General features: G+C 49.8%; 1 protein-coding gene across 2 annotated transcripts in view; it reads right to left on the bottom strand.

The window, feature by feature from the left end:
• The window catches only part of Sema5b (semaphorin 5B), a 123,677-nt gene that overhangs the window by 24,039 nt on the left and 74,209 nt on the right, over positions 1-25,429 (bottom strand). For both annotated transcript variants that reach the window (XM_028886314.2, XM_028886315.2), the window contains exons 2-4: positions 17,387-17,591; positions 12,146-12,245; positions 7,254-7,299 (exon numbers count right to left, since the gene is read on the bottom strand). In XM_028886314.2, the coding sequence (XP_028742147.1) occupies positions 7,254-7,299; positions 12,146-12,245; positions 17,387-17,540 (300 nt within the window). In that variant the 5' untranslated portion in view covers positions 17,541-17,591. The remainder of the gene's footprint in view (positions 1-7,253; positions 7,300-12,145; positions 12,246-17,386; positions 17,592-25,429) is intronic.

Raw genomic sequence — 25,429 nt, forward strand, 5'->3', positions numbered from 1 at the left:
CCCCCATGTATCTTAGCACCATCCCTAAGAATTTAGATCCTATAAATTCGTTGTTCATTGTTTAAAAATATAAAGGCTTTTTGCTTTGGTCATTTATTTGGATTTCATTGTTGTGTAGATATCTCCCATTATGTGTGAATCATGAAAACATGTATGGTTTTCTCTGGTTAACCAGTCTTGTATCTTTTGGTTCCCATCCAGCTAGAACCCTCAGAAGAAGTCAGGGAGAGGCGAGGGGATGCCTTTCTTTTCTATATTAGCGTATGCTATTCAGTTGCCTTTCTTGCCCAGCTAAAGCAACTTCGTGGCGGAAAGTTTTATTTGTCTTCAACTGTCAATGAGTATGGTCGATCACGGCAGGGAAGGCACGGTGCTTTATGTCTCGAGGCTGCAGCAGTGGGAGCTTGCTCACATCTGGAAGGGCCAAGAACCAGACAGCAGGCCTGTAAACAGCAAGGCCTGCCCCCAGTGATCATTCACCTCTTAGATGTCCCACAATTTGCCCAAACAGTGCCATTACCCAAGGACAAAACATTCAAATGTGAACCTGTGGGAAACATTTAGCAAACCCTTAGCTTGCCTTTGGTACACAAATATATTGTTGGGTAATGAAATAACAAAGGAATTTGCTTTATAGAAGCAATCTAGTCAATACACTGTAACACCAAAGAGTAGATGGAGCTAGGAAATGATCATCAATACCACAGACAGAGATTCTATGTACCTCCTGAGGAAAATATCCAGCACCTATGCAGTAATCTTGCCAGAGTCCAAATTGATGAAGTCTGTGACAATCAATGAACATCTGATGCAGGGACAGAGCATAAATTATGCCACCTAGATTGTAGTTAGAAGAATCAGGAAGCTATTAGACACATGACCAGGTTTCTTCAATAAATAAATCACACAAAGAAAAGAAAATGAAGAAACATTGTTTAAGGACACTTAAGAGACATTTTAGAAGCTGTAGCGTATTTGGGTCCAAAAGTATTTTGACTTTTTTTCTTTTTACTGTCCTGGGGATGGCTTCACACGTGCTAGGCAATAGCTCTACCCCTGAGTTATGTCCCCAGCTCTATATTGAAATTTTATGATATGATTAGGAAAACTTTAGAATTTAGTGATGTGAAAATATTTCTAAATCACTTAAAAGTAATCCTTAACTTTAAGAAATGTATAGTGAAGTCTTCTCTCTCTCTTTCTCTCTTTCTCTCTCTCTCTCTTCTCTCTCTCTCTCTCTCTCTCTCTCTCTCTCTCTCTCTCTCTCTCTCTCTCTCTCTCTCTTTTGTTGAGATATGATATCATAGCCCAGGCTAGCCTTGAAGTTGCCTCAGTCTGCTGGGATTATGAGTGCAAACCATCCCACCCAGACTTCTCTCTCTCTCTCTCTCCTTTCTCCCTCCCTCCCTTCCACGCTTACCTCTTCCCTGCTTTAATTCTTTCAACTTAAGTTTTTTTTTTTTTTTTTAATAATGCTAGAGATGGAATCTAGAACCTTCCCCATGCTGGGCCAGGGCTTTCCCACTGCACTTCATCTCAAGCTCTGTGTACTGAAATCATGATTGGTGTGATATGTCTGAGATTTGCTTCAAATGGCTCCTGACGGGGAGGTGGGGACCCTAGATGTGACAAGTGTCACCCTGAGCTAATACTGAGTGCTCTGGTTTATTGTGCTATTGTTTTCTCGTGTGTGTGTGTGCTATTTTACACCACGAACAATTGCTTTTAAGTACCAAACATCACACTGGGAACTCTGTGGGCAGAGTTCTTAGGTGCTTATGGGGGGGTCTCTCTCTTAAGCTTCCCCCAGGAATCCCATCTCCGTCATACTCTAGAAGTCTGGTCTCTGAACTCACTGAGTTTCTCCAGCAAAGATTCCTTCGTTCTCCAGTCTGGGAGCAGGGAAGGGTGAAAGATTTAAACTTGAGTTCTTTGTTCTAGACCCATACCCCATGAGTGCCCTCCATCCTTCCTATAGACTCTAAACATGAACTCTCCATTGGGACTCTGAAGAAGAGGTCTCAACCTCTTTTATTGGGTGAAGGAGACCTGGTTCCAGTCTTTCTGTTTAGAAAGTGGCCTGTTTCAGCTGTCTTTATTCTATAATACCAGGTACCTCAGTCTGAGATTTTCTGGAGACTCGGCTTGCTTTCCTGCCACACCCCCTCTGTAAGTTACTCAGCTCTGTTAAGTCAGGATGATCCTTCCATCCACTTCCATCCCCCAGATGGAAGAAGAGAGACTTTTCTTCTCCACAGACGTGTTCCCTCTCATTCTCTCTGTTGTGTGCATGTGTACCTATCCCTATCACAACTCCCTGCGTGCCTTTGGTGGGTTCCTGTGAGGCAGTGGAGGTAGGCAGGATTGTGTTGTCAACAGCAAGAAGAACGCTTTCTACTTGGACTGCCTCAGAAATTCCAGGTGATGATCTCAGGTAAGCTTACCTGTGGTTTCTGTGCTACGAGGAAGTGTGGTGATATTTTATCTGTGATGAAATGTGATATTTTATTTGTATGTTAATAAATAAAGTTTGCCTGGAGATCAGAGGTCAGCGAGCCATAATAAACAGAAGTCAGGCAGTGGTAGCACATGCCCTTAATCCGATCATGTGGCAGGCAGAGTCTCAGTGTGGTCAAGGACACAGCCAAGCGTGGTCACATGCGCCTTTAATCCCAGTACCAACCATAGAGACCTGGAGGTCTGTATAGACAGGCAGTGACGAGGAAGTCATGTGGCTGGGCTTAGAGCCAATGAGAAGGCAGAACAGAAAGGCAATAAAAACACAGGTTAGACGAGAAGAAGCTCTCTGTGGAAGCTATTGCTGGTGGTAAGCTAAGGCTAGTCATGGCTATTCACTCTGATCTCTCCGGCTATTACCTCTGTATTTGGCTCTGTGTTTCTTATTTAATAAGACTGTTTAGAAATTGGTCTACAAGGAAGAGCAGGTAAGCCACCAGGATACGAACAGAATGGTCGCTGTGTGGACATGGCAGCTCCCCTAGACACATCAGAGATGACCACTTAGCATCAGCACTATCTGAGCATTGAGTTCACCACTGAGCAGAGTCTAAACTATTAACAGCCCCAGGCTGCTGGGCCCAAATGTGGAGGATGGGAGGCAAGCTAGAAGAGAACTGGGATCACCCCCAATGTCTTCCCAATCCCTGCAAAAAGTCCTATTACATGTTTTAGTGTGTATGTATACCAACATAATCATTTCTGTTCCTACAGGCCTGCTGGTACCCTAAGATCATAACATGGTAGCAATTAGGCCCTGGAACTGCCTTGATGAAGGTCATTCATGAGTGCCTACTTGGCAAATTCAGGCTAGCATCATGCTGGCCTCCCCTAGCCTCCAGCATGGCAGATCACACACCTTTTTGAAGATGCTGATGACCATTGGTTGAGTTATGCTGCCCTCACTTTACCCTATACGCACACACATACACATACACACACACACACTCACACTCTTGCACACTCACACACATACACATTCTCACACACACTTGCACACTCACACACACTTGCACACACACACACACACACACACACACACACACACACACACCACACTCCCCCTCTGTAGTACTTGAGGGTTGGGAAGGAGCTGAGGATTTCAATTCTCCTTAAGGAACAATCGCTTACATCAACTGTTTAATAGTGCTTAGGTTCTTAGAGGTCCCTTTAATGGACACTGGTTTGCATAAACTGTTTGCACTTAGATTTCTTTTTAAACAGATGTCAATTATTTAAAGCATCAGTAAATCACTTGAGGTTTAAATTGACTCAAATCACACTCTGGGGCCCAGTGGACAGCTTAGTGGCCCCCCTCCCCTGTCAGTGCAATTGTACAGCCCATTTCCAGCCTTTGGGTGCTGCTGAGCACCTCGTCATTGTCAATACCCAGGACGGGGAGTGCGGTTCTCCAAAGAGGGTGTGCCAGGTCACATGACAGAGTGGGTACTTAGAGCCCAAAGCCAGGGTTTTCTACTCAGGCCAGGCGACTGACCAGAGCCCCAGGTCTGCCACCCACTTCAAGGCACCGGATGGCCTGCCACAACCTCTTACTTGCTCGCCCGCCACCTTTGTGGCCAGACAGTGCCTTCTAGAATAGTTAACAATGGCATCGATGTATTAATCTCCCTCCTCGGTTCTGTTAGAAGAACCCAGCCTGAATTTTAAGGTTGAACCTTTAGCAGCCATGCTGGTGAGGGTGAGGTCTTGGTGCTCTTGGAGTTGGTTTGCAGGTGCTCTAAAGAGAACCCCATTGAAGCTGAACCCCGATTCCAAGCATGAGCTCTGGGGGTATCATAGGTGTCTGTCTATGCTAAGACCCTATCAACACTGGAGTAGATGGAGCAAACCCCAGTTCCCGGTCTGAACATCCAGAAAGGTACATGACTTATGTCCTGTGGACCAGCTAGAGAGGAGGCCAGGGGAGGCCGAGCCAGCGGGGCAGCACCCCAGATAAGGCTTTCTCGACATCCTACAGCAGTGGTCCCTAAATTTAGCTACCCATTGCAATTACTTGTGAGCTTTTGAAAACCCCAGGGTCCAGGCTGAACCCCGAGCAATCAAATGAGAACCTCTGAGGTACCAGAGGTGCCTGTCAAAGCTCTCCTAGCAGTTCTGGGGCACAGGCAAGGGAGCCAATGGTCTACAGCCATCCTAATTTATGGTAGCCAGCTGTGTAAGCCAGGAACCTAGATGTCACCCCTATGGTCCAAGCATGACTAAATCCATTATATACAAGTCAGCATGCCTGATGATTCTCGGGTTATGTGAGGCTACGGCCCTGTATGACCTTATCACATTAAGATTTCCTTCCTGTCCTCATCCCTCTTCCATTGCCCCCCCCCCTCAAGCCTTTTCATCACTCAGCTGGACAATCACAGTTGTCTCCCGGCTGCTTCCTCCACGTCTCCAGTACCTGCTCTGGGTCAGGTGACCTAAATGACAAGTCTATTCCTGTCACTTCTCTGTTTAAACTCATTAGTGGATCTCTATTGCCTTCCAAATAATATGTGGACCCCTCCACAGATCAGCCATGAAGACCCCTCTCTCCCCCAGGGCTTCACCTCCCACCTCCTACTCTCTGATCCTGCCCCCCCCCTACAGTGCTATGTTATCTCATCCCTCTGTTCTCCCCTTTGCTTCCAGGCAAACACAGCCTTTGAGCTCCAGCTCAAAGGCAACACCTCTCAATAGCTCGGCAGACCCTGCTGGGCCTGGAGGGTTCCTCCTGCCTCGGGCCACCATCCCCTGCAGCTTCTCACAGCTCTGCCATTATTTCTCTACATCTCACTCTTCTGCCTTTCCCCACTCTCCAGGGCCAGAGGACCTTCCTTTGCCGACCATGGGAAACCAATAAAAAGCAACTGCCAGGTGCTCAGGGCAGGCCCCCTGGATCACCTGCTTCACCTTTGTTTGGAACCTCTGGGCTGGCTTCCCCCATGTCCCGACCAAAGTCAGGTTTGGCTTTGTCGCCTACGGATGCCAATTAGAAGTTAGTCTCTGGGCTGTCCACTGTGAGCATGGACTGGTGACTCTGGGAACTTGGCATGCCATAGGTCTGGCCTGCAGGGACATGACACGTGGTCCTCTTACAGGAAAAGGAATCCTAAACTGTCTTGTGCGCATTCCTTGGGGTAAAGAAATGGGCCTCACCTTTAGAATGTAAATGCAGAGCACCTTGCTGTAGTAACTCTTCTCATCCCTGTGATCATACACCTGGCAGAAGCAACTTAAGGGAAGAAGGAGTTTATGTGGCTCCTGGCCCATTACCAGAAGGTGTACAGTCCCTTACAGTGGGAAAGGCATGGCCGAGGATGTGGAGGCTGGAGCTCTGTCTGAGGCTCCTCACATCTTGATGGATCATGAAACGGAGACGGAGCCAGCATCGGGACTAGGTTATAGCTGTCTATCCCCAAGTGACCTATATCTACCAGGTAGGCTCCATATCCTAAAGGTTCCACAACTTCTCAAAACAGTGCCACCAACTGGCCATTAAGTATTAAAAACCCATGAGCCTGTGGGAGATGTTTCACCATCAGCTCATAGTATACATAGGCCTAGACTTGGCCTTTATGGATATTCATTAAGTGTTTATCAGATGGATGGCAGGTTGGATTAGGGAAAGTATGCATTAATGGATACATGGCATTTCCTTTCACCCTCCCCTTCTCCCAGGTTCCTCTGACCCCTCCTTCCCAAAGGGCACATCCCTTATACCCTTAGATACTTCCTCTGGTGTCCAGCTAAGAGGTACAATAGTCACTGAGCATGTGGACCAGGTTGGATGCAAGGAGACCAGAAGGTCAAACTAGCTTATCAAGGAGGTTTCCCCTTCCTTAACTGCTTGCTGCTGCAAAGCCGCACACCCAACAGCCCAGCACTTGATTAACGCCCGAGTTCTAACTAGACTGTTTGCATCCATCATCATCTTTCCCTGGAGTCAGAGATTCTGCTTGTCTAATACCCCCAAGCTCCCAGCTCAGTGCCGGTATTCAATAAGTGCCCAATGGATGCTAGGCTGTCAGGACAGCTCCTGGACAGGCCAATGGAAGCTCTCCCCTCCTTGAAGAAGAATGGCTGTCCTTTCTCTATAATGTTCAGCCTCAGCAGGGATGGTTTGGCATCTGTTTCTCAATCTGGGATAACTGTTCTGGATCAAGGAGTCCCATTAAAAAGCCTCTCGGAGCACTTAGGGAATTATGCTTGGGGAGGCTGGCTTGGCAGCAGATAATAAATCAATCACAGTTCAATGAAAATGCCGAGATAGACCAGGATCTCTCAGGCCAAGCTAAGAAAGGAGCCAGGGACACCATTTCCCCTGAGGCCCAAACTCTGGGTTGGGCTTTGTACTCAGTGTGACTCACTGGCCTCGTTTGCTCTGTAGAGTCCCATTTTTAGCCCGAAAGTTCTGCATCTTGGCAAAGTCCTCCGTCCCAGCCGACGGGTGGGGGCACCTCAGCCTGGTGGCCCCTTTTCCTTCCTTTGTCAAGCTCCTCAGCACAATGCATGAGACCTGTGTGTGCCTCCACGGGTGAGTGCTCTGCACCCCATTTCCACGTGTCCTCCCAGCGGTGGCTTTGATAAGCAGGGTTTTAGTTGGTGACCAGGAAAAGAATAGGGGGTTCCTGCAGTTGATCCTAGGGGATGATTAGGTATCCCGCTACTCACACTGCCCAGCTCCCAGCTTCCAAATACAGAAAAAAAAAAACACAGGAAGGGAAGAAAAGCAAATGTACCTGAAGAAGGGAAACATTGGCAAGGCTGAGTCTGAAGAGGTAGTTCCTGTGAAAATAAAATAAACAGAATGAAAACCACAAGTCACTGACTCTGTAGGTAGGACCCCGGAAGGCAATCTCCCAGCCCAGGTCTCATGGGGTGCCAGGAAGATGTCCTCTGCAGGACTTAGGGTGAGCCAACCCCAAGGAAGAGCTTCACCTTGGTTAGTTCATTGAACCTTCACCCAGCCTGGCAGTAGCTACAGGAAACTCCATTTTACAGGAGGCAGGGTGTGTAATGGTCCAAGTCACAGAGATGGTAAACTGAAGAGTTGGGAGGAATGAGCGGATAAACCTGTAGACTTGGTGGAGTATCTGCTCCTGGCTGACCCAGCAAGCGCAGGAAGGAACTGCCCGGATCCACTGTTAAATAGAGCTAACAGAATGCCATTGTTTTGGACTAAGTATTCATAAGAGGCCCCGATGCACCAGACTGAAAAATCAAAATGGAATCGCCTATGCTCATGTTCGATGCTCATCATGAAAGCAAAACTGACCTTCTTCTGAGAAACTGGGGGAAGAGAAGGACCACATTCCCAGCCAGGCTAGTTTCTGTTGCCATGATAGTGAAGTGCTCTCTGCCCTGAGTCATGCGACATCACCTGGAGCTAACGATGACTAGTCTTCTATTTTCTATCTCCCTATGTCCACTTTACAAGGCAGGTAATTTTGAAGTGACTGGTCCACTTTGTTCTGTTCCCATCCCCATGCCCCTGCTTCCCTTCTCTGTCTATAAAGCCAACCTCTTCGGCCACGTCCACCAGATTCTAGAATCAAGATAAGGTCAGTTAAGACCTGCAAACTAAATGGCTTTGTTTAGTTTGTGACCTCACCTTTCCTAACCATGGAGCCTGTTTCTGTTCAACTGAATCCTCAAGACCTCTTGCAGGGAGGCAGATAGGCTCCCACAGAGGCCCCGGGGTTCTGTGTGAAGCCTCACCTCTACCCAGTGACTCTAGATTTGCCTTTTCCACAGCCTCTCCCTGGACTACTGTCTCCCCAGCCCAGCCTGCACAGTCCTACATATATGTTTATATGTAGTCCAGCCTCTACACCACTCTCATGTGACAGCTGGTGGCTCACAAGCCTTAACTGTGATGATGATGATGATGATGATGATGATGGTGATGATGATGCTAACATCATCAAATTCAGCACCACCGATTCTGTTTGAGCTCTAGCAGCCAGATGACCAAGACTTAGAATTTGGGAGTCACGAGGGTGGTGGGGAGGGTCAGAATGTGCCATCACAACGAGTTCAGGCTCTGAGAATAGACTCTGTAGCAGAAAGAGGTGGGATTCCCAGCTCCACTGTTTAATGGGGCCTGGTGGGCCTCGGTGTCTGTGTCCGCAAAATGGAGAACTAGTTCATGCCTGACTTCTTCATGGTCCCGTGGAGACACATTAAAAGGCTTTATTAATGAAAAGCAGATGTAGCTTGGTTTTTTTTTTCCCAAAGAACCTTCTTTCCTTTTTCTATCTGCCTTTGGCCATCTCTCTTCAGGTTCCTGAACTTTTTAGGAATAATTAATCTAGGAACTTCTGGCCACCTCAGCTGTGCTGAGAAGAGACGAGGAGAGACTGAGCCAGAAAGGGAAGGAGGGCAGGGGTGGGAACGGGACACTGAAGGCTGGGAGATTCCTCTCATGACTTGGCTGCTGGCCCAGAAGGAGATTCACGCTGCTTCTCCACTGGCCTAGGGCGGGGTGGCCTTGCCCATGACCTTGGCTCCAAGCCTCTGCTGTCCCTCCCCAGCCCCCTCTCCAGGTCCTTGGCAGAGCTTCCTGGCCTCCGTTCTCCTGGCCCCGGGACAGATGGACTCCAGCTTGTGGCTCCATCCCAGCTGTGTGCTCAGGTAATGTCGGCATCTGCTCACAGCTTTAACAAATTAGGGGAAACATCACATCACTCGATTCATTTTTATCCCATCAAAAATCATCCATCATAACATCTCAGTCAGCTCTCAGGGAGCTGGGAGATGTGAGCAGGAAACCATTGCATCCCGCCCAGCTCCCGATCCCATAGGGAATAAGGCAGGCTATAGATGGATAAAAACATTTCCCCAGCCTGGATTCCGGAGGTCCAGGGGTGTTGAGGAGAGAAGGGGGAAAAAATCAGGCAGAGGCGGGGGGAGGGGGGTGCTCAGAAAAAAAAAACAAGTGTGGAACATCAGAAAGAGCCCAGGATCCAGGACACCAGCTCTAAGGGCAGAAAGGACCAGTCCAGGATAGAATGCCTCCTTCTTTAAAGGTAGAGCTGGGCTCAAAGGTCCAGGAGAAGCTGTGCCTCTAGCTACATACATGAAGAAAACCTGCAGACAGAAAACATAACCACCTTCTTCATGGGAGACCCAAAGTGGATCTGGGGGACAGTGTGACCACAGGCAGGTGGCAACCTCTCTGTCACTCTTTCTCATCTACAAAATGGGAGCCATCACAGCATGTGCCCCCAGGGCTGACAGTGAAGCCCGGATTATTTTCTACATGCGTGGTTTCCTACATACACTAGATTACCTGTTGTGTGGTGTACTACATGTGTTACCTGATTTATCACACAGCTGCCGTATAACGTCGTGCGTGTGGCAGTCCTGAAACAAACATTTTTTTGTTTTTTCTTTCCAATGCTGTCTTCAGGTTCAGAGCACAGTCTTGGGATGCTACTCTTTGGGTATAAAAGGTGTCTATGTATGTTTGGGGGTTTGTTTGTTTTTAGTATGTATTATATTTTAATTTATGGGGTGTGTGTGTGTGTGTGTGTGTGTGTGTGTGTGTGTGTGCACATGCGGGAGCATGTGAGTGCCGTGCATGCACGCAGGTCCTGGGGATTGAATTCAGATCGTCAGGTTTGGCAGCAAGCTCCTTTATTGGCCATCTCACTAGCCCTGTTTGTTTGCTTTGCTTTTTCATCTTTGGAGACAAGGCCTCACTATGTAGCCTGGGCTTATCCTGAACTCAAGGTGATCCTCCTGCCTCAGCATCCGTAATGCTAGGGTTACAGATGTGAATGGACATATGCTGCTCAAAGTGCTGGTTGGTGAAACCTTAGCCAGGAGAAAGAATGGCATGAATATCAGTTTCCAGGTTATAGTTCTGTATTATATATATATATATATATATATATATATATATAATATATATATATATATATATATATAATGTATATATGATGTTGCCACAGGCAGGACCTGAGAGCAGGTGATGTGAAATCTCTCTATTCATGAGTGGGCCAACTTCTCAAAATAGAAAGCAAAACAAGTGCTGTCTTTACTGGGAAAGAAAGCCCACACTCTGGTCTGTCTGCATCTATACAGACCATCTCTCAGAGGATGCTGGGAGCGCCTAGAGGGGCCTGCTCGTGGGAGGGATGGCTTGGTTCTTATTGAATATTATATGTAGCTGGCATGTTACACTGTAACACATACAATGCTGCTATAAAATGATACTTCATTCAGAAAAATTTTAAAAGCTCTCAGCTCCAGCATCCCAGCATCCCTGGGAGGTTGGCCATGGAAGAGGAAACCGAGGCTCCAAGGTCGTTTGCCCAGACTAAGGACCCAGCTCAGCTGACTGCAGACGAGAGCTTTGTAGGTGACTCACCTCCTTTTCACACAGCAAACAAAAGGGGGAGAACGAAAGGGCAGGCATGGCCAGTTCCATGGCGTCACCTGGAGTGTCCTTCTCACCTGCACAAGCTGAGCCAGAATGCCATGCTTTCAACTGTCCCAACACAGACCCATAGCCCTGGAGTTAGGAGGTCTGAGTTCTAGTCCCAAGCCTGTGTCTTCTTGCTGTGTGGTGCTGGGTCAGACCATTTCAACATGGGAGGCCTTGTTGAAACAAGGCTGGAGCCTAGTCCTACCGTTTCTGACCCAAGAGACTGGGGAAGACTCAAGTATTACCTTTCGGTAAGTTCCCAGGGGCTATGGGGGAAGCTGGCCTAGGGACCCCAGCCTTATCTCTAAGCTCCTCATGGGCAATGAATGGTCCCTTTCTGCCTGGAAGCCTGGAAGATGTAGTTTTGCTTCTGAATCTGGATCTGGACAGTGGGGGACAAAGGTGGACAGGCTACAGAACATGAGGCCCTTTATAAAAGAAGCATATGACCCACGCCGGCACCCGAAGTGCAGACAGCCAGATGGCCAGCAGGGGGCTCCTGGGCACCTCTAACCCGGCTGGTCCTGGCATCAGGGCCGACCGAGGTCCTTGCTCTTACTACCCTAACAACTTTTGATGAATGAATCTAGCTGAGGTGGTGAGGTTGAGGGCCACGCCCTTCCTTCTTAGCACTCATAACTCGATGATAGACAGTCATTAACACAGACAGGGCCTGGCACGGAGGACAGGGACCCAGGAGACCAATGTGTCTACAGAGCACTCATCCCAGTAGTATCCCTGTACCGGCTGGTTTCGTCTGTCAACGTGACACAAGCTAGAGTCATCAGAAAGGAAGGAGCCTCAGCTGAGAAAATGCCTCGATGAGACCCAGCTGTAAGGTATTTTCTCATTTAGTGATCACTGAAGGAGGACCCGCCCATGGTGGGTGGTGCCGTCCCTAGGCTGCTGGTCCTGGGCTCTTTAAGAAGGTAAGCTGAGCAGCCAGGGGAAACAAGCCGGTTACTCCATGGCTTCTGCGTCAGCTCCTGCTTCCAGGATCCTGCCCTGTCTGAGTTCCTGTCCTGACTTCCTTCAGTGATGAACAGCAAGGCTGAAGTGTAAGCCAAACAAACCCTGTCCTCCCCAACTTGCTTTTTGGTCATGGTGTTTCATCACAGCAATAGAAATCCTAACTAAGACAATCCCCTCTACCCCATTCCAAGTGCTCCCTTCTCTCCCCTATCTTCTGTACCCCATTACCTAGCTCCCACGATGAGCTGGTTCCTGGAGGGGTCAAGAGCAAGCTGGGAGAAATCCCGGACTCCAGGATAGGTGAAGTTGGAGACCCATGGCTTCAGATCTGGTGAGAGAGACCTTCCGTTACTGTTGGAAGCGTCCAGCTTCGGCAGCATCAACCCAGAGAAGATGAGTGACAGGCTGAGGTGGAGGAGGGCTGAAGCCCCCAGGAGATCTGAGTTTCACCTGTCCGCCGCTGTGAGCAGCCAGCCTTGTGACCTCCGTCGGGGACTAGAGTGTTGTCGCCATTTGTCTCTGCGGAGGACTCTGCCTCGCACAAAGGAAAACCTGTAATCACCCTTGGTTCTCCCAGAGACCCGAGCAGCCACCTCGATACATACCCGGTTTGCTTTTCCCCCAAGCTTCACTGACTTCTTTCACCCCAGACCTCACCCCGATGCAAGCCACTGTCCTTTTTTTTTGCCTGGACTGGTGCCAACAACCTCCTAACTGGCCTGCCTCCCATGTCTGTCCCTCCGGTTCACTTCCCACAGGCAACTCGAGTGATATTTCAGCATAGCTACGCCAGTCTCAGGGTTTAGATCCCTCGAAGCAACCCCAAACATGTCTCAACTCCTGTGACCTTTGGGCTCTGGCCTCACTGACTTCCCCAGCTAACTGCCTGGCATTTGTTATTTACTTACCTTCACTCAAGCTCTTCACTCCACCCACGCTAATCTAGAACGTTTCGTACTTCCCTAATCCATTCCTTAGAGCCCACAAACCTTTGTACTCCATGATCCCTTTATTTTTTATTATTATTATTATTTTGGTTTTTTCAAGACAGGGTTTCTCTGTGTAGCTTTGCACCTTTCCTGGAACTCACTCGGTAGCCCAGACTGGCCTCGAACTCACAGAGATCCACCTGGCTCTGCCTCCCGAGTGCTGGGATTGAAGGCGTGCGCCACCACCGCCCGGCCTCCATGATCCCTTTAATAATACAGTTCTGCCAGCCCCATCCCCACCTCTTCCAAGACTTCCCTGACTCCACCCAGCAGGATTGAAGACACCCTACAGGCTTCTGCTACCTGACATCCTTATTCTTCCGCAGTGTGTGTTCAGCCTGGCGGTTTGCCCTGGCTCCAGATACCTCCAGGCCCCACCCTTATAACAGCGTTTGAATTCGTGAATGAATTCAACTCCTAGAAAGAGGATCGGGCTTTCTGATAAGATAGACCGACAGCTAGGGAGCCTGTGTGGGACGGACCCAGGCCCTCTGCGTGTGGGTGACCGTTGTGTAGCGTGTTCTATTTGTGGGGCCCCTAGTAGTCAGACCAGGATCTGGCCCTGGTGCATGAGCTGGCTTTTTGGAGCCTGTTCCCTATGGTGGGATTCCTTGTTCAGCCTTGATGCAGGGGAGAGGTGCTTGATTCTGCCTCGACTTGATATGCCAGGCTTTGTTGACTCCCATGGGAGGCCTTACCCTTTCTGAGGAATGGATGGGGGGAAGGAGGTGGGGGGAATGGAATGGAGGAGAGGAGGGAAGGGAAACTGTAGTTGGTATGTAAAATAGATTTAAAAATTTAATAAAAAAAAAAAAAGATACCACGGAGGGGCAGAGGTTGGGCGGTCAGTGTCTACCTCTGTCTTTGGGTGCACACTCTTCCTGTCAAAGCCAAAGCCTTTCATGGGGACTGGGTGGGCAAAGAAAGGGCCTCGTGGTCTAATTGATGGGTGGAAGCTGGCCGACTTTTCCTCGATCCCTCTCCTGGAGACCCACTTCTCCCAGGTTGATCCATAGTACTGGAACTTCTCTTGCAGGTCCTGTGCTTGGAGGGGGGGGGGAGGGAGGAGGGGAGGATGCTGATGGGGAAGCCCCATGCTTTCTCTCCACTGTGAACAACTGTTACACAACGTCCAGAAGGGTGTGTGTGTGTGTGTGTGTGTGTGTGTGTGTGTGTGTGTGTGTGTGAGAGAGAGAGAGCCAAGAGATATAAATCATTGCTCATTATCCCTCCACTACAGAGTAAAAGCGGCCCTTCATTTCTGCACGACAGGCAAACACTTAATCACTCCCGGGAGAGCTGGAGGTTTTGCAAGTTGGATGTTTTTCAGAAAACTGTGATATGCATGATAAAAAAAAAAAAAGGGAAAGAAAAAAAAAGGGTGAGGGAGAAAAATCCTGCAACAAAACGAAGCAAACTCTTTAAGCCCCAGCAGGTGGCTGTGTGTTGGCAAGAATTGTCATACAGTCTCACGGCATCTGGGCAAGGAGAAGAGTCTGAAGTCCAGTGGGCTAGTTTTCAGCTGAGCCAGGGCCACAGGAAATCTTGGTCGAGACTAAATGGAGTGCTCATCTCCTCCAGGAAGACCTCCTTGATTCGACTGTCTCCACATCCTCTCCACCCTCCCTGTGCAATTCACGGTGGGTTTTCCTGTAACTCTGCAGGGGTGTGCCTCCTCAGACCAGGTGGTCCCTAACGGTAGCACTTCTCGGTGGTCGGGGCATTTCAGGTGAAGGGCAGCAGATAGGAGGGAGATGGGATGACTGGTCTCAGATACCGCCTGAGGACTCAGCGGGGTCTCCTTTCAGGTCTGTTCTCCGTGGGGAGAGGCAAGGAGGAAACTGGGCTTCGAGGACAGCGAGGAGGTGGAAGTGGGGGCCTCTTTCTGTTGGTGTCCCTCTCCCCCAGCTCTGAAGGAACTCACACAGTCATGGCCCACATGAGGGGGCCATGGCTGGGCGCAGTGCCGCGGTCCTGGGGAGGCCTTGGGAAGAGAGCCAGCCTCCTCTTATTAAACAGGCAAAGGGGACCAGAGGGAAGGCTTTAAAACACCAAGCACGTTCTGAGCTCCGTGTGCAGCGGAGGCTTTGGACGGCGACTTTAAGAGAAAAATGACATTCTCCATGACGCGCCTGTGATTTTAATTATAGTCAATTCAATTACCCACTTTGTGGATTAACCACTGCCAGTGTTAACTCCGGGCTGGCTTCTCCCTGCCATCTACAAAGGGCATGCTGTGGCAAACGAATAATACACAGGCCAAAGAGAAACCCAGGTGGGCCTCCTCAAAAGGAACCCACAGGAGGAAATTGAACCGTATATAACAAAAAGCCGCCAGTCTGCTTCTGCCACTGCCCGATGCTTGGGGGTTAGTCACAGATCTGTCAGGTGTCTGGGGAAGAGAAGGCAGCTTGCGCTGCAAGGTGGGAGGCCCGTGGCTCACTCAGATGTGCAGCATAAGGTCTGGGGGCTTGGAAGTGGTTGGTGTTGAGCTGGATTAGAACGACTTCCCTGGAACAGCCCCTCCCCCATGGGACCTACTGTGTGCTCAGTGTACTACAGATGTGAGGAGACCCAGGAAACAGAGCTGCTATGGGCTCAGACCTTTGAGGAATAATAGAAAATGACTGAGCACCAAAGGAAACACGTGCTTGCCTCTGAGGTCCCATAGCAACTGGTCCATGCCTGGCACCGAGCAGGGTCGTTCAAATAATTCAAATATGGTGCACCTACCATGCATGAGTCCTTGGCCCCAGTCCCCAGGAAAACATACATACATATGTGCGCGCGCACGCGCGCACACACACACACACACACACACACACACACACACTAATTTTGTGAATGGGTGTGACAACCCAAAACTGTCAGGATAGTGATGATGATGTGGCCGAGTCATTCATTCTGTAAGAGGGTGGGGTGGACAGTCAGGTGCATTTAGTTCCCACATAATGATTAAAATTGCTCATTGGAAGCCCAGGAACTCAGAACCCAACTTCACTTTTCCTGTCTCCCCTTCAGCCCAGTACCCCATACAGACCCTCTGACAAGGGGAAGGGGTGAGATCCCTCTGGGTCAGCTGGACCCCCCCCGGCCTCCACGCAAAGTCCCTGACAGGGAATATTGCATTAAGAGCTGTCACGGGCATCTCCTGGCATGATGACAGCCCTGGGAAGACTGCTCCTTCGGTGCCTGCCGCCTCACTCAGTCCTTCCCCTCAGAGCCACCAGAAGCCATCAGAAGTCTGAGAGTGTGCGCACGTTTTGTACACTGAAGACATCGCTAATTTCCTATAATCCACTTAAGCCTTCAAAGCCAGGCTCCCAGCTCAAACAAGTCAGCGTGGAGAAGACAGCTGGAAGTTTTCCTCCGGAGAAGGGAGCCGGCACACAGCTGGGAGCCTGAACATCTAGAAGGCCTCAGCCTCTCCTCCCATCCTACCCCTCAAATCCCACCCCGGCCTCGGACTCAGTGATTGATTTTCCACTCTGGTTTCCATACTTGCTTCCTCCACATGGCAGGACAGGTCTGGGGAGGCTGAGTGTCTGATGGCTTGTCAATGGTAGTAACATCAGGAGACTGACCTTGAGGGCTGGCTCCGACAAGTCCCTTCAGTCCCCAGGCCTGGGTCTTCCTACCCGCCCTCCCCTGAAGGGTTAGTACAGAGAGTGACAAAGCCAGTGTTGGTCAGTATTAAGAACCAGGGGACCCTGTCATCTCCTCTGCAGATTCCAGTATGAGCTGCCATGTAGGCGGTTCCCAGCGTATGAATGTGACCAGGGACATTCAGATGGCTTAACAGGTCGTGGGAGATGATCTAGGCCTCTCTGAGATTTGTGTTTTATTTTTTGGTTATCATCTATCTAATGGCTGTTCCTAATTTTAGAAATTCTGGAGAACTTATGGACCCCCTGGAATACATCCAGGGATGTGCACATCCAAGATTGGGAAACCCTTTAATAGGACACTCCCACGCTCTCCCTTGACAGGCAGAGGAGTTATGAGTCACCAGGGCCCCTTCTGCTGGGGGTTCCCAGGACTCCAAAGACAGGCATCCCTGCAGCCAGCTTAGAGCAAGAAGGACGCCTTCCAGAGATCCTCTAGGCTCTTCCTCTTGGGTGAGTGAGTCATCTCCCTCCTGCCCTCAGAGAAGCCAAGAAAAGGAGCCTGCACTTTGAGAACCTCCAGAGCTGAGACCACCAACCAAATCGGAGTCCCTCCCACCGGGGCATCCATTAACTTCATCCTCCATCCAAAGAGCCTACAGAAAGACAATAACTGTTCCAGCGTGGGTGTGGTGAAGGGCCCGGGTAAAATCATCTACTTTATCTGGATTAATCAGAGCTCCCCAGATCACTGTTGCCTAGCCTTAAAACAGCTATCAGAGGAAGGGTCTCCGGACCTACAGGAAGGGCTTCAGACAGGAAGGCCCTCATAAGGACTGACCCAAGTCCTTCAGGACAGTGCGGGGTGCTCTCACCTTCAAAGGCCACGATAGGGTGCTCCTTCCGGGCACACAGCTGCTGCTCGCTGCTGAGCTCACCGGAGATGTCCTGGGAGCTGGAGAGGTGGGACACCAGCAGGGTGAGGCTGGGCAGCAACATGGAGACAGCCAGGGGTCCTGGACCAACCATGGTGGGCCCCTCTGCCGCCTCAGCTCCTGGAAGCAGGCCAGCGGGAAAGACCTGCAATGAAACGCTCAATCTCATCAAGTGCGCCTTCCATCAATGCCCACTTCTCTCGGTTTCCTCGGGGCCGTCAACGGCCCCAGAGGGTTTTTTAAAAATAAATTTATATTGTATTTATGTTACTCTGCTCTAATAACGCAAAGTTATAGATCATATCTTGAAAGCTAATTTCCCTTGTAATGGTATTCTGGACAAAATTGACAAATTATAGAGCCTTTTCTATTATGATTCCAAATGCTTTAAAATTAGCTTTAATGATAAAGGTGGGATCCATTTAATAAATGGAACTGGGGCAATGGGCAGTCATGTGTAGAAAGAAAAGCTCAGATTCATGTCCAATTTTTTAAATAATTTACTTAAATTTATTTTATGTGCATTGGTGTGAAGGTGTCAGATCCCCTGGAACTGGAGTTGCAGACAGTTGTGAGCCGCCATGTGGGTGCTGGGGATTGAACCTGGGTCCTCTGGAAGAGCAGCCAGTGCTCTTAACTGCTGAACCATCTCTCCAGCCCCTCAAGTCCAATTCTGAGCTCACATTTTATGCCAAGAAAATTTCAAACTGAATTTGAGATCTGAATGTTAAGGGTAAAGTCGTGAAAATACTGGAAGAAAATTTTGAACAGAATCCTTCGGACCTTGGAGTGAAAACTACAACAAAATCCAGACATCATCAAAGAAAATCTTGACAAATTTGATGTCACTGAAAATATAAACATCTGCATGAAAGTGTAAACCCTTGCCACTAAAAATAACATCAAAAGGCAGATGACAAAAGGTAGCCATGGTGGTACACATCTGAAATCCCAGAAGGCTGAGGCAGGAGGATTGAAGATTTGTGGTCAGCCTGGGCTACACAGTGAGATCTTCTAAGGGTGGAGTGGGGGATTGGGGTAGCTCAGTCTAAGGGTGGAGTGGGGGGTTGGGGTAGCTCAGTCTAAGGGTGGAGTGGGGGGTTGGGGTAGCTCAGTCTAAGGGTGGAGTGGGGGATTGGGGTAGCTCAGTCTAAGGGTGGAATGGAGGGGTTGGGGTAGCTCGGTCTATAAAGTGCTTGCAGACCTGAGATGGATCCCAAGACCCAGATTAAAAAAGGTGAGGGCTTGTATTCCTCATGCTGGGGTGGCAGAGACAGGCAGATCCCGGGGTGGGACCTTGCTCGCTAGCCAACATAATCTACTTGAGAAGTTCTAGGCCACATGAAACACTGTTTGAAAAGGCAAGGTGGACAGCTTTTTAGAAATGACACCAAGGGCCATCTGTGGCCTCTATACACATAGATGAGCATGAGTGCTCATGCTCACAGATGAATACACACATGGCAATTGACAAACTTGGACAAAAAATACCTATCGTTCTGAACACAGACAAGGAGATAATAGTCCCAAATACGCAAAGAACTCCTAGGAATCAAGAAGGAAATGACCAAAAATCCGGTAGAAAAAATGAGTAAAGGAAATAAATCCGAACAGGGCTTAAAATCTGAAGGACACTTTCTCACCACCCCAAAGCAATGCAGATGAACACTTAGCCTGGCATAGCATTTCTCTCCATCAGCAAAGAGCCAAGTCAGGCAGCTCTCCCTTGTGAAGTGGCCGTGAAGAAACGAAGCACCCTGTCCTAGTCTACTGGTGTGTGTCAAAAGGCACAGCCTCTCTGGAGGATAACCTGTGTAACCAGGAAAAGAGCCTCGACATTTACCCTTTGACCCACTAACCTCATATGGGACTCTAGGCTGTGGTCCTCCAAGTGAGATCCAGCATCGAGTCTCACACAGCCACAACTCCGTGGTAAGACAGATGCAGACACTTAGAAGTCAGTGTTTAAAATCCTAGATGGTAATCTGAGTAATTTTTCTGGACATTGACTCTAATAATCAAATGTCTGTGTCTGGGAGTGTGGTTCAGTGGTAGAGTTATGGCATTCACGTACAAGGCCCTAGCACCATAAAACAAAGAGAAAAGACAAAGACGTTTAGGCTTGTGTTTTTGCATGTTGCTTTTCAATTCATTTCTCTAGTAATTTACTGTTATTGAATTGTAGGTAAGCATCCATCTGCAACAGATTGTAAATTGAGAAGTCAAACCTGCTTCCTCGCAACACGTAGTTGAGTCGCGAAAATAGACCACAGAGGCATACGTATGAGCATAAAGTGAACTGTGTACAAGATAATTCTCTGTGGCATTCTGAGAAACAACAAAAGGAAAAAAGAAAAAGAAAACACGCAAATAGCTACACCTAGGAGCCGCTTAAACAAGCCGTTTGTGTGTCTGCCGTGGAGTACTATAAAGCTGTAGAAAAGAGCGAAATGAAATGAAAGAAAGTGAAATGGATTAGGTTGGGCTGATGACCAGGAGGGCAGTAGGGTAGAATCACTTCCCCTGGGCAGAGCTGGGACTCTGGGAGAGGGATCCCAAAGGTAACTCCATCGGGACAGGTAGGAGTCAGAGGAGAGAGGTTCCTGGGGCTCCTTCTGCCCTGGGACCTTTGCTTCCAGCCTAGGTAGGATATCCTTCCTGCCTGTTTGCAGACACAGATGAATAGAGCACATCATGGCTGAACTGCTCTAAGGCTGGAGGGAAGCATGCCAACAGACCCAGGAGGTGCCCGCTGGCACGGCCCATTCTATACCCCAGGGAGAATTGGCTCTCATAACCCTTCTAGATCCCCTCACCCACAGGCACACCAGATGCATCTTCTCAGCTTCCAGTAGAGACCCTGGGGGAGGGAAGATGTTCTCCATCTTCCTTATGCAGTCATATGCGTTCTCCTCAGTGCTAGACTAGGTAGGTTTTCTGCTGTGGGCAGCTCAGTGCCATCCCATCATTGGTACCTGCTGTATCCATCCCCCGACACTGGTCCCCAGCCCTTCCAACAGGTCACCGAGTCTGGGAACGGTTATCAAGGTGTGGGGCCCACTCTCAGGAAGGAAAGACTGCGATCAAATATCAGGTTGTGTGGAGAAACAACAGCTTAACCTCTTTCTCTCTGCCTTGGTTTCCCCAGATTGGGAATAGCGGTGACAATACCAACTTTACCAGCACTTGTGAGGATTAACGAGCCAGGCCTGACTAGGACAGAGCCGACGGAGATCCATCAACCAGCGTGATGAGACATTCTGGTGTCTGGAGGAGGCGGTGGCACCGGAGAACCCTGTGTGCCCTCCGACGCTGTGGTGATACCTTTGGCTGGCATCTCCAAACCTACGCTCTTCCTCCCTACTACGTCTTCTCTCCATGTACACACCGGGCACTGCGGGGCTCCATCCAGGGCCCCACTTCCCTTCCGCTGTGTGCCTGGCCAAGGTGTGAGATGGAGGAAGCAGCGGGTGTGTCTGCAACCTCCCCCGCCCCCATCCACCCCTGCCACCCAGGTCAGGGCACCAGCTCTGTTCCCCTGCCTCTGGGTTTCTGAAACATGGCTGTCCCCTCCCATCAGAACCAAAGTGTTACCGTAGCCTTAGTTACGGGTCGCAGGATGCTGCACAGTGACCACCCCCCCCCCCAACCCCTGCTCCCTAAACCTCTTCCCACACCTCTGCAAACAGTGGCTTTACTCAGATACCATCACTTCCCCCCCATTGGATGGTATCACCTGTTTTCGGGGTGGGTTGGGGTGGGGTGGGGTGAGACCCTGACTAATTAGGGATACCCAGCCCACAGCCCACACACGTTTTCTCCCATCAGCTGGTAAGACTGTCCAAGACAGCATGACCAGGCCTGTCCTCATCTCCCACTGTTCGGGTTTGAATGTGAAATCTTCCATCTCCATCAGACTTAGTGCCCAGCTGGTGGCACTCTTCTGGGGGATTGCGGGACCACTGGACGTGGGGCCCAGGTGACCGGTGTAGGGCATAGGAGGAGGACTTAAAGCTTACAGCGCAGCCTGCCTCTTCTCTAGCTCTGTGTCCCCTCACTGCCAATGCAGGTAGCCCGCCTTCCCAAGCCTGAGTCCCCTCGTGTCTCCTCTGCCACGATGCACTGTGGTGCGTGAACTGTGGGGGCAGAAGAAGTCTTTTCTTGAAGTTGCCTTTGTTGGGTGTTTAGGCACAACGAGGAATGTAAGGAACACAGTCACCTTGCCAACCCCACCACCCTCCTCCTATATGTCTCTGCCTCAGGCCCAGGCCTGACATTCTCTGTGGCTAGATCCTGTGTCCAAGGGGGTCTAGGCTAGAAATACATCCCGGGTTCTTCTCTGCCCTAGTCTCGAGGCCCTAAAGTCCCCAAATTCTATAGCAGAGGTGCTGTTCTCCAAGTCTCTCCTGAATTAATAACTGCTAGGTCAATGTCACATGGTCTACCCAGGCCCAGCATAGTCCTCTGCCATCCAGGTGCAGGACGCAATGTGGGTAGGGAGGGCAGAGTCTGGGCCTCCAGGAGAAGGAGGAGACAGAGAGGGAGGCTTGTGGCCACTCACACAGCACATCCCCAGGTCACCCAGACGCATACAGAAACGCATCAGGAGGCTGCAGGAAAAGCCTGGGACCGACCTGGGGGCTCACAGGAGCTCCTGTATGAGCCTGCTCTACCTTCGCCTTCTTTGTTTTAGGGAGCCTGTAGAGCCCGAGAGGGGTGCAACTCGGGGATCTGAGGAGCAAGGAGGAAAGGGCTGTAATATGGGGTGCTGATAGCCAAAGCGGAGTGTGACAAGCAAGGGCTTCAGCTCTGCAGGTGGCAGCAGAATGGGGTGCCGTTCCAAAACGGGGTGAGTGATGAGCACATCTCAGAGTGCTCCCCTGCCAGACCTTTGGAGCTGAGTTCTAGATACTTTTGGGCTTGGGAGGCAAATTCTTATCTTTGGAAATTACTCCAACAGCTAAGGGCAGAGCCCCCAATCCCCACCCCCGCCACTGCAGCCTTATATGGATCATGTGATCCTCACTCTAGCCACAGTGGCTTATGTCATGTGATCAAAGCAGACCAATAAGGAACTCTCCTACAGCAATTTGGTAACTGGGTCAAGTCAGTCTTGACAGAGGGACCTGAACTGTGGCTCTGGAAGTGTGGTCACCTTCTGCCTGACCTGTGGGTGAGGACGATCTGAAGACACCAAGGTGACAGGAGACACAGAGAGTAGAGACTTGAGAAGATGACCGTGGCCTCCCAGCCCCCAGGGCTAGCCCCTTCCCGAGACCTGATGAGATTCTACTTTCTTGAGCGGCCTCCCTCTACATCCCAGTTTTAAAGATTATTTTTATGGTGGGTGTTTTGCCTGCATGTAGGTCTGTGTACCGTGTGCATGTCTGGGGCCAGAGGAAATCAGAAAAGGGCTTCCGATCTCCTGGGACTGGAGTTACAGACAGTTGTGAGCCTCTATGTGGGTGCTGGGAATCGAACCCAGGTCCTCTGGAAAAGCAATCATTGCTCTTAACTATTGAGCCATCTCTCCTGCCCCAAGTCCTGCTTAAAAAAAAAAAAAAATGTTTTTCATTTAAGTTGGTCACAGACATGGCCCATTGTGTCTACTTCCTTTTCCAGCACAGCTTCTGCATGGCTGTGGGGCTGGGCCACAGTCTTCCAATGACGAAGAAGAGGAAGTCACTGATGGGCATGGAGGGACCACTTCTTCCTGCCTGGCCCGTAGACAGGTTGCATAGTGTTCTGCCAGCCTGGAGCCACCTGCAGCTGTTAAGTACCTTTTGGCTTCATGCTAAGGAGGGTGGTGCTGGGAGACAGGTGGAAGCCAGGTGGATGACAACGAATCAGCCCCCTGAGCTGCCCTCCAGGCCTCTTCAGCAGGTCTGAATCTTTCCTTTTCTTTAGTTATTTGCTCTGGGGGTGGACCCCAAGGCCGCGGGCATGCTCGGTCCCTGCTCTGCCCTGACCTTGCATTTCTGTATCTCCTACTTCTTTACTAGGCCAATGGGGGAAGATGAAATCCGTCCCTCGGAATTGTTGCAAATGTTAAATACGTTGCTCCACCTCACGGGCACTTGCCACAAAGTAAGTACTGTTTAAGTGGCAAGCCTTCCTAGTATTATTATTAGAGATGAGATTGTTCAAGAGCTTGCTTTCCAGGTCTCAATTAGCATTAGATAAACACTGTTACCACCCAAATACAGATTGGCTTCCTATCCTTAAAATCCAAAGTTTCCAGGGCAGATAGGAATTTCCACTTCTAACACGCATCTGATCTGATGGTAAAACCGTAACCGAAAATTTCCAGCAGAGCATAGCAAGAGGCCATCTAATTTTTTTCTGCACAGCACTGTGGAAAGCCCTGACCTTGGAAAGCTGCCAGCCCTGGGTGTGGATCTCAAATTCATCACTTGTAAATAAGGGTAAACATGCCTTGCCTTAGAGAACAACCAAGAATAAAGGCTAGACCAGGGCAGGACACTTATGAAACACTTCCATAGAGGCTAAAGCAGTGGTTCTCAACCTGTGGGTCACAGCTCCTTTGGGGTCAACAGACCCTTTTATAGGGGTCGCATATCAGATATCCTGCATATCAGACATTTACATTACAATTCATAACAGCAGAAAAATTAGAGTTACGAAGTAGCATGGAAAATAATTTTAAGGTTGGGGGTCACCACAGCACGGGGTTGCAGCATTTGGATGGTTCAGAACCACTCACTGGTCTGGAGCATTTAGCTAGTTGCCACTTGTGTACCTGGCACTCCACTGAGTGTGACTGAACACCTACTATGTGCCAGGTCCTGTATGGTGGGATCATGAGGGCGAGAGAGGCTCACAAGCAGGGAGCCTATTATCTTCATGGAGAAAGGAAATGTGTCCCCAAAGAGCAGAGATGGTGACCATGGCCTGACAGCTGGATGGAGAAGGGGGTCACAGAAACTGGTCTCGACCCTGTCTCCAGGCCGCCTGTTGTACCTGCATGGTGTCTAGGAGAGGGGTGCTCTAGCAGCGAGAGAATGGAGGTAACTGCACCAGCTGACTCCTTCTATTTTGGGAAACCCTGAGCCAGGAAGAAAGCATTTTTTCCAGATCCCAGTCAGCGTCTCTCTTGCCTTTGCTCACACGGCTGCCCCAGTTTCTTGTGGGTGCTCTCTGTGGGGTCACTTCCGACGGTACCTGGAGGTAAGTAGAGGCCTGAGTATATGAGAGAGAACATACCACCCAGGCAGGCACCTACTTCTCCCAGGACTTGGGCAGTGCCTGGCACTCGGCACATACTGTCAAGAGATGAGCTGTGACCGTGGAGGGATGGTCTCTCACAGAGCTGGTGGAGAGCCAGGGAAGGGCAGAGGGCCGTGGTCAGAGCCATTGGGAGCACAGATAGATGGACCTCTGTCCTTAGCACAGGGTGAAGGAGAGGAGAGAAAAGGACAGAGTGCTTTTCCACGAGGGCCCCACAGAGCCCAGACAGGACCCCAGAAGGCATTTTCTGCCTTTCCCAGCTTGCCAGAGTCAACTACCCCAGACCATCTAAGGAGCATTAATTCATCCCTGGCTCCACTGCGAATGAAGAGGAAATGGGGTCCCAATCATCTTCCACCATTTACATCGGAGGCCACAGCATGGATAGACGGTCAGCACGCTGCAGAGACTTGGGTTGCTGCTGAGGTACAAGACACCCCGGAAAACTGAAAGTAGGGGATGCTGCATGCCCGACACAGAAGGCTGAGCTCAGTGGGGCCGGGAAGACTACAAGGTGGAGTGTCCCGGTCACCAGGAGCCAAGAAGACACCAGAGGAGATAGCACAGGCAAAGTCTTGATTCTAGACATCCTCAGATAACCCACAGAGGCTGGAGACACAGACAGAGGGAGAGGAGTCTGAGAAGGAAGTCAGAGGCCACTCTGACAGTTCTTGAGGGTGACCCTAAGTCAACAGGAGATGCAGCGGTTGGGAGACAATGCAAGCATATGGTCGT

Source organism: Peromyscus leucopus, chromosome 12 (genome assembly GCF_004664715.2).
Source record: "Peromyscus leucopus breed LL Stock chromosome 12, UCI_PerLeu_2.1, whole genome shotgun sequence".
NCBI classification, from domain to species: Eukaryota; Metazoa; Chordata; class Mammalia; order Rodentia; family Cricetidae; genus Peromyscus; species Peromyscus leucopus.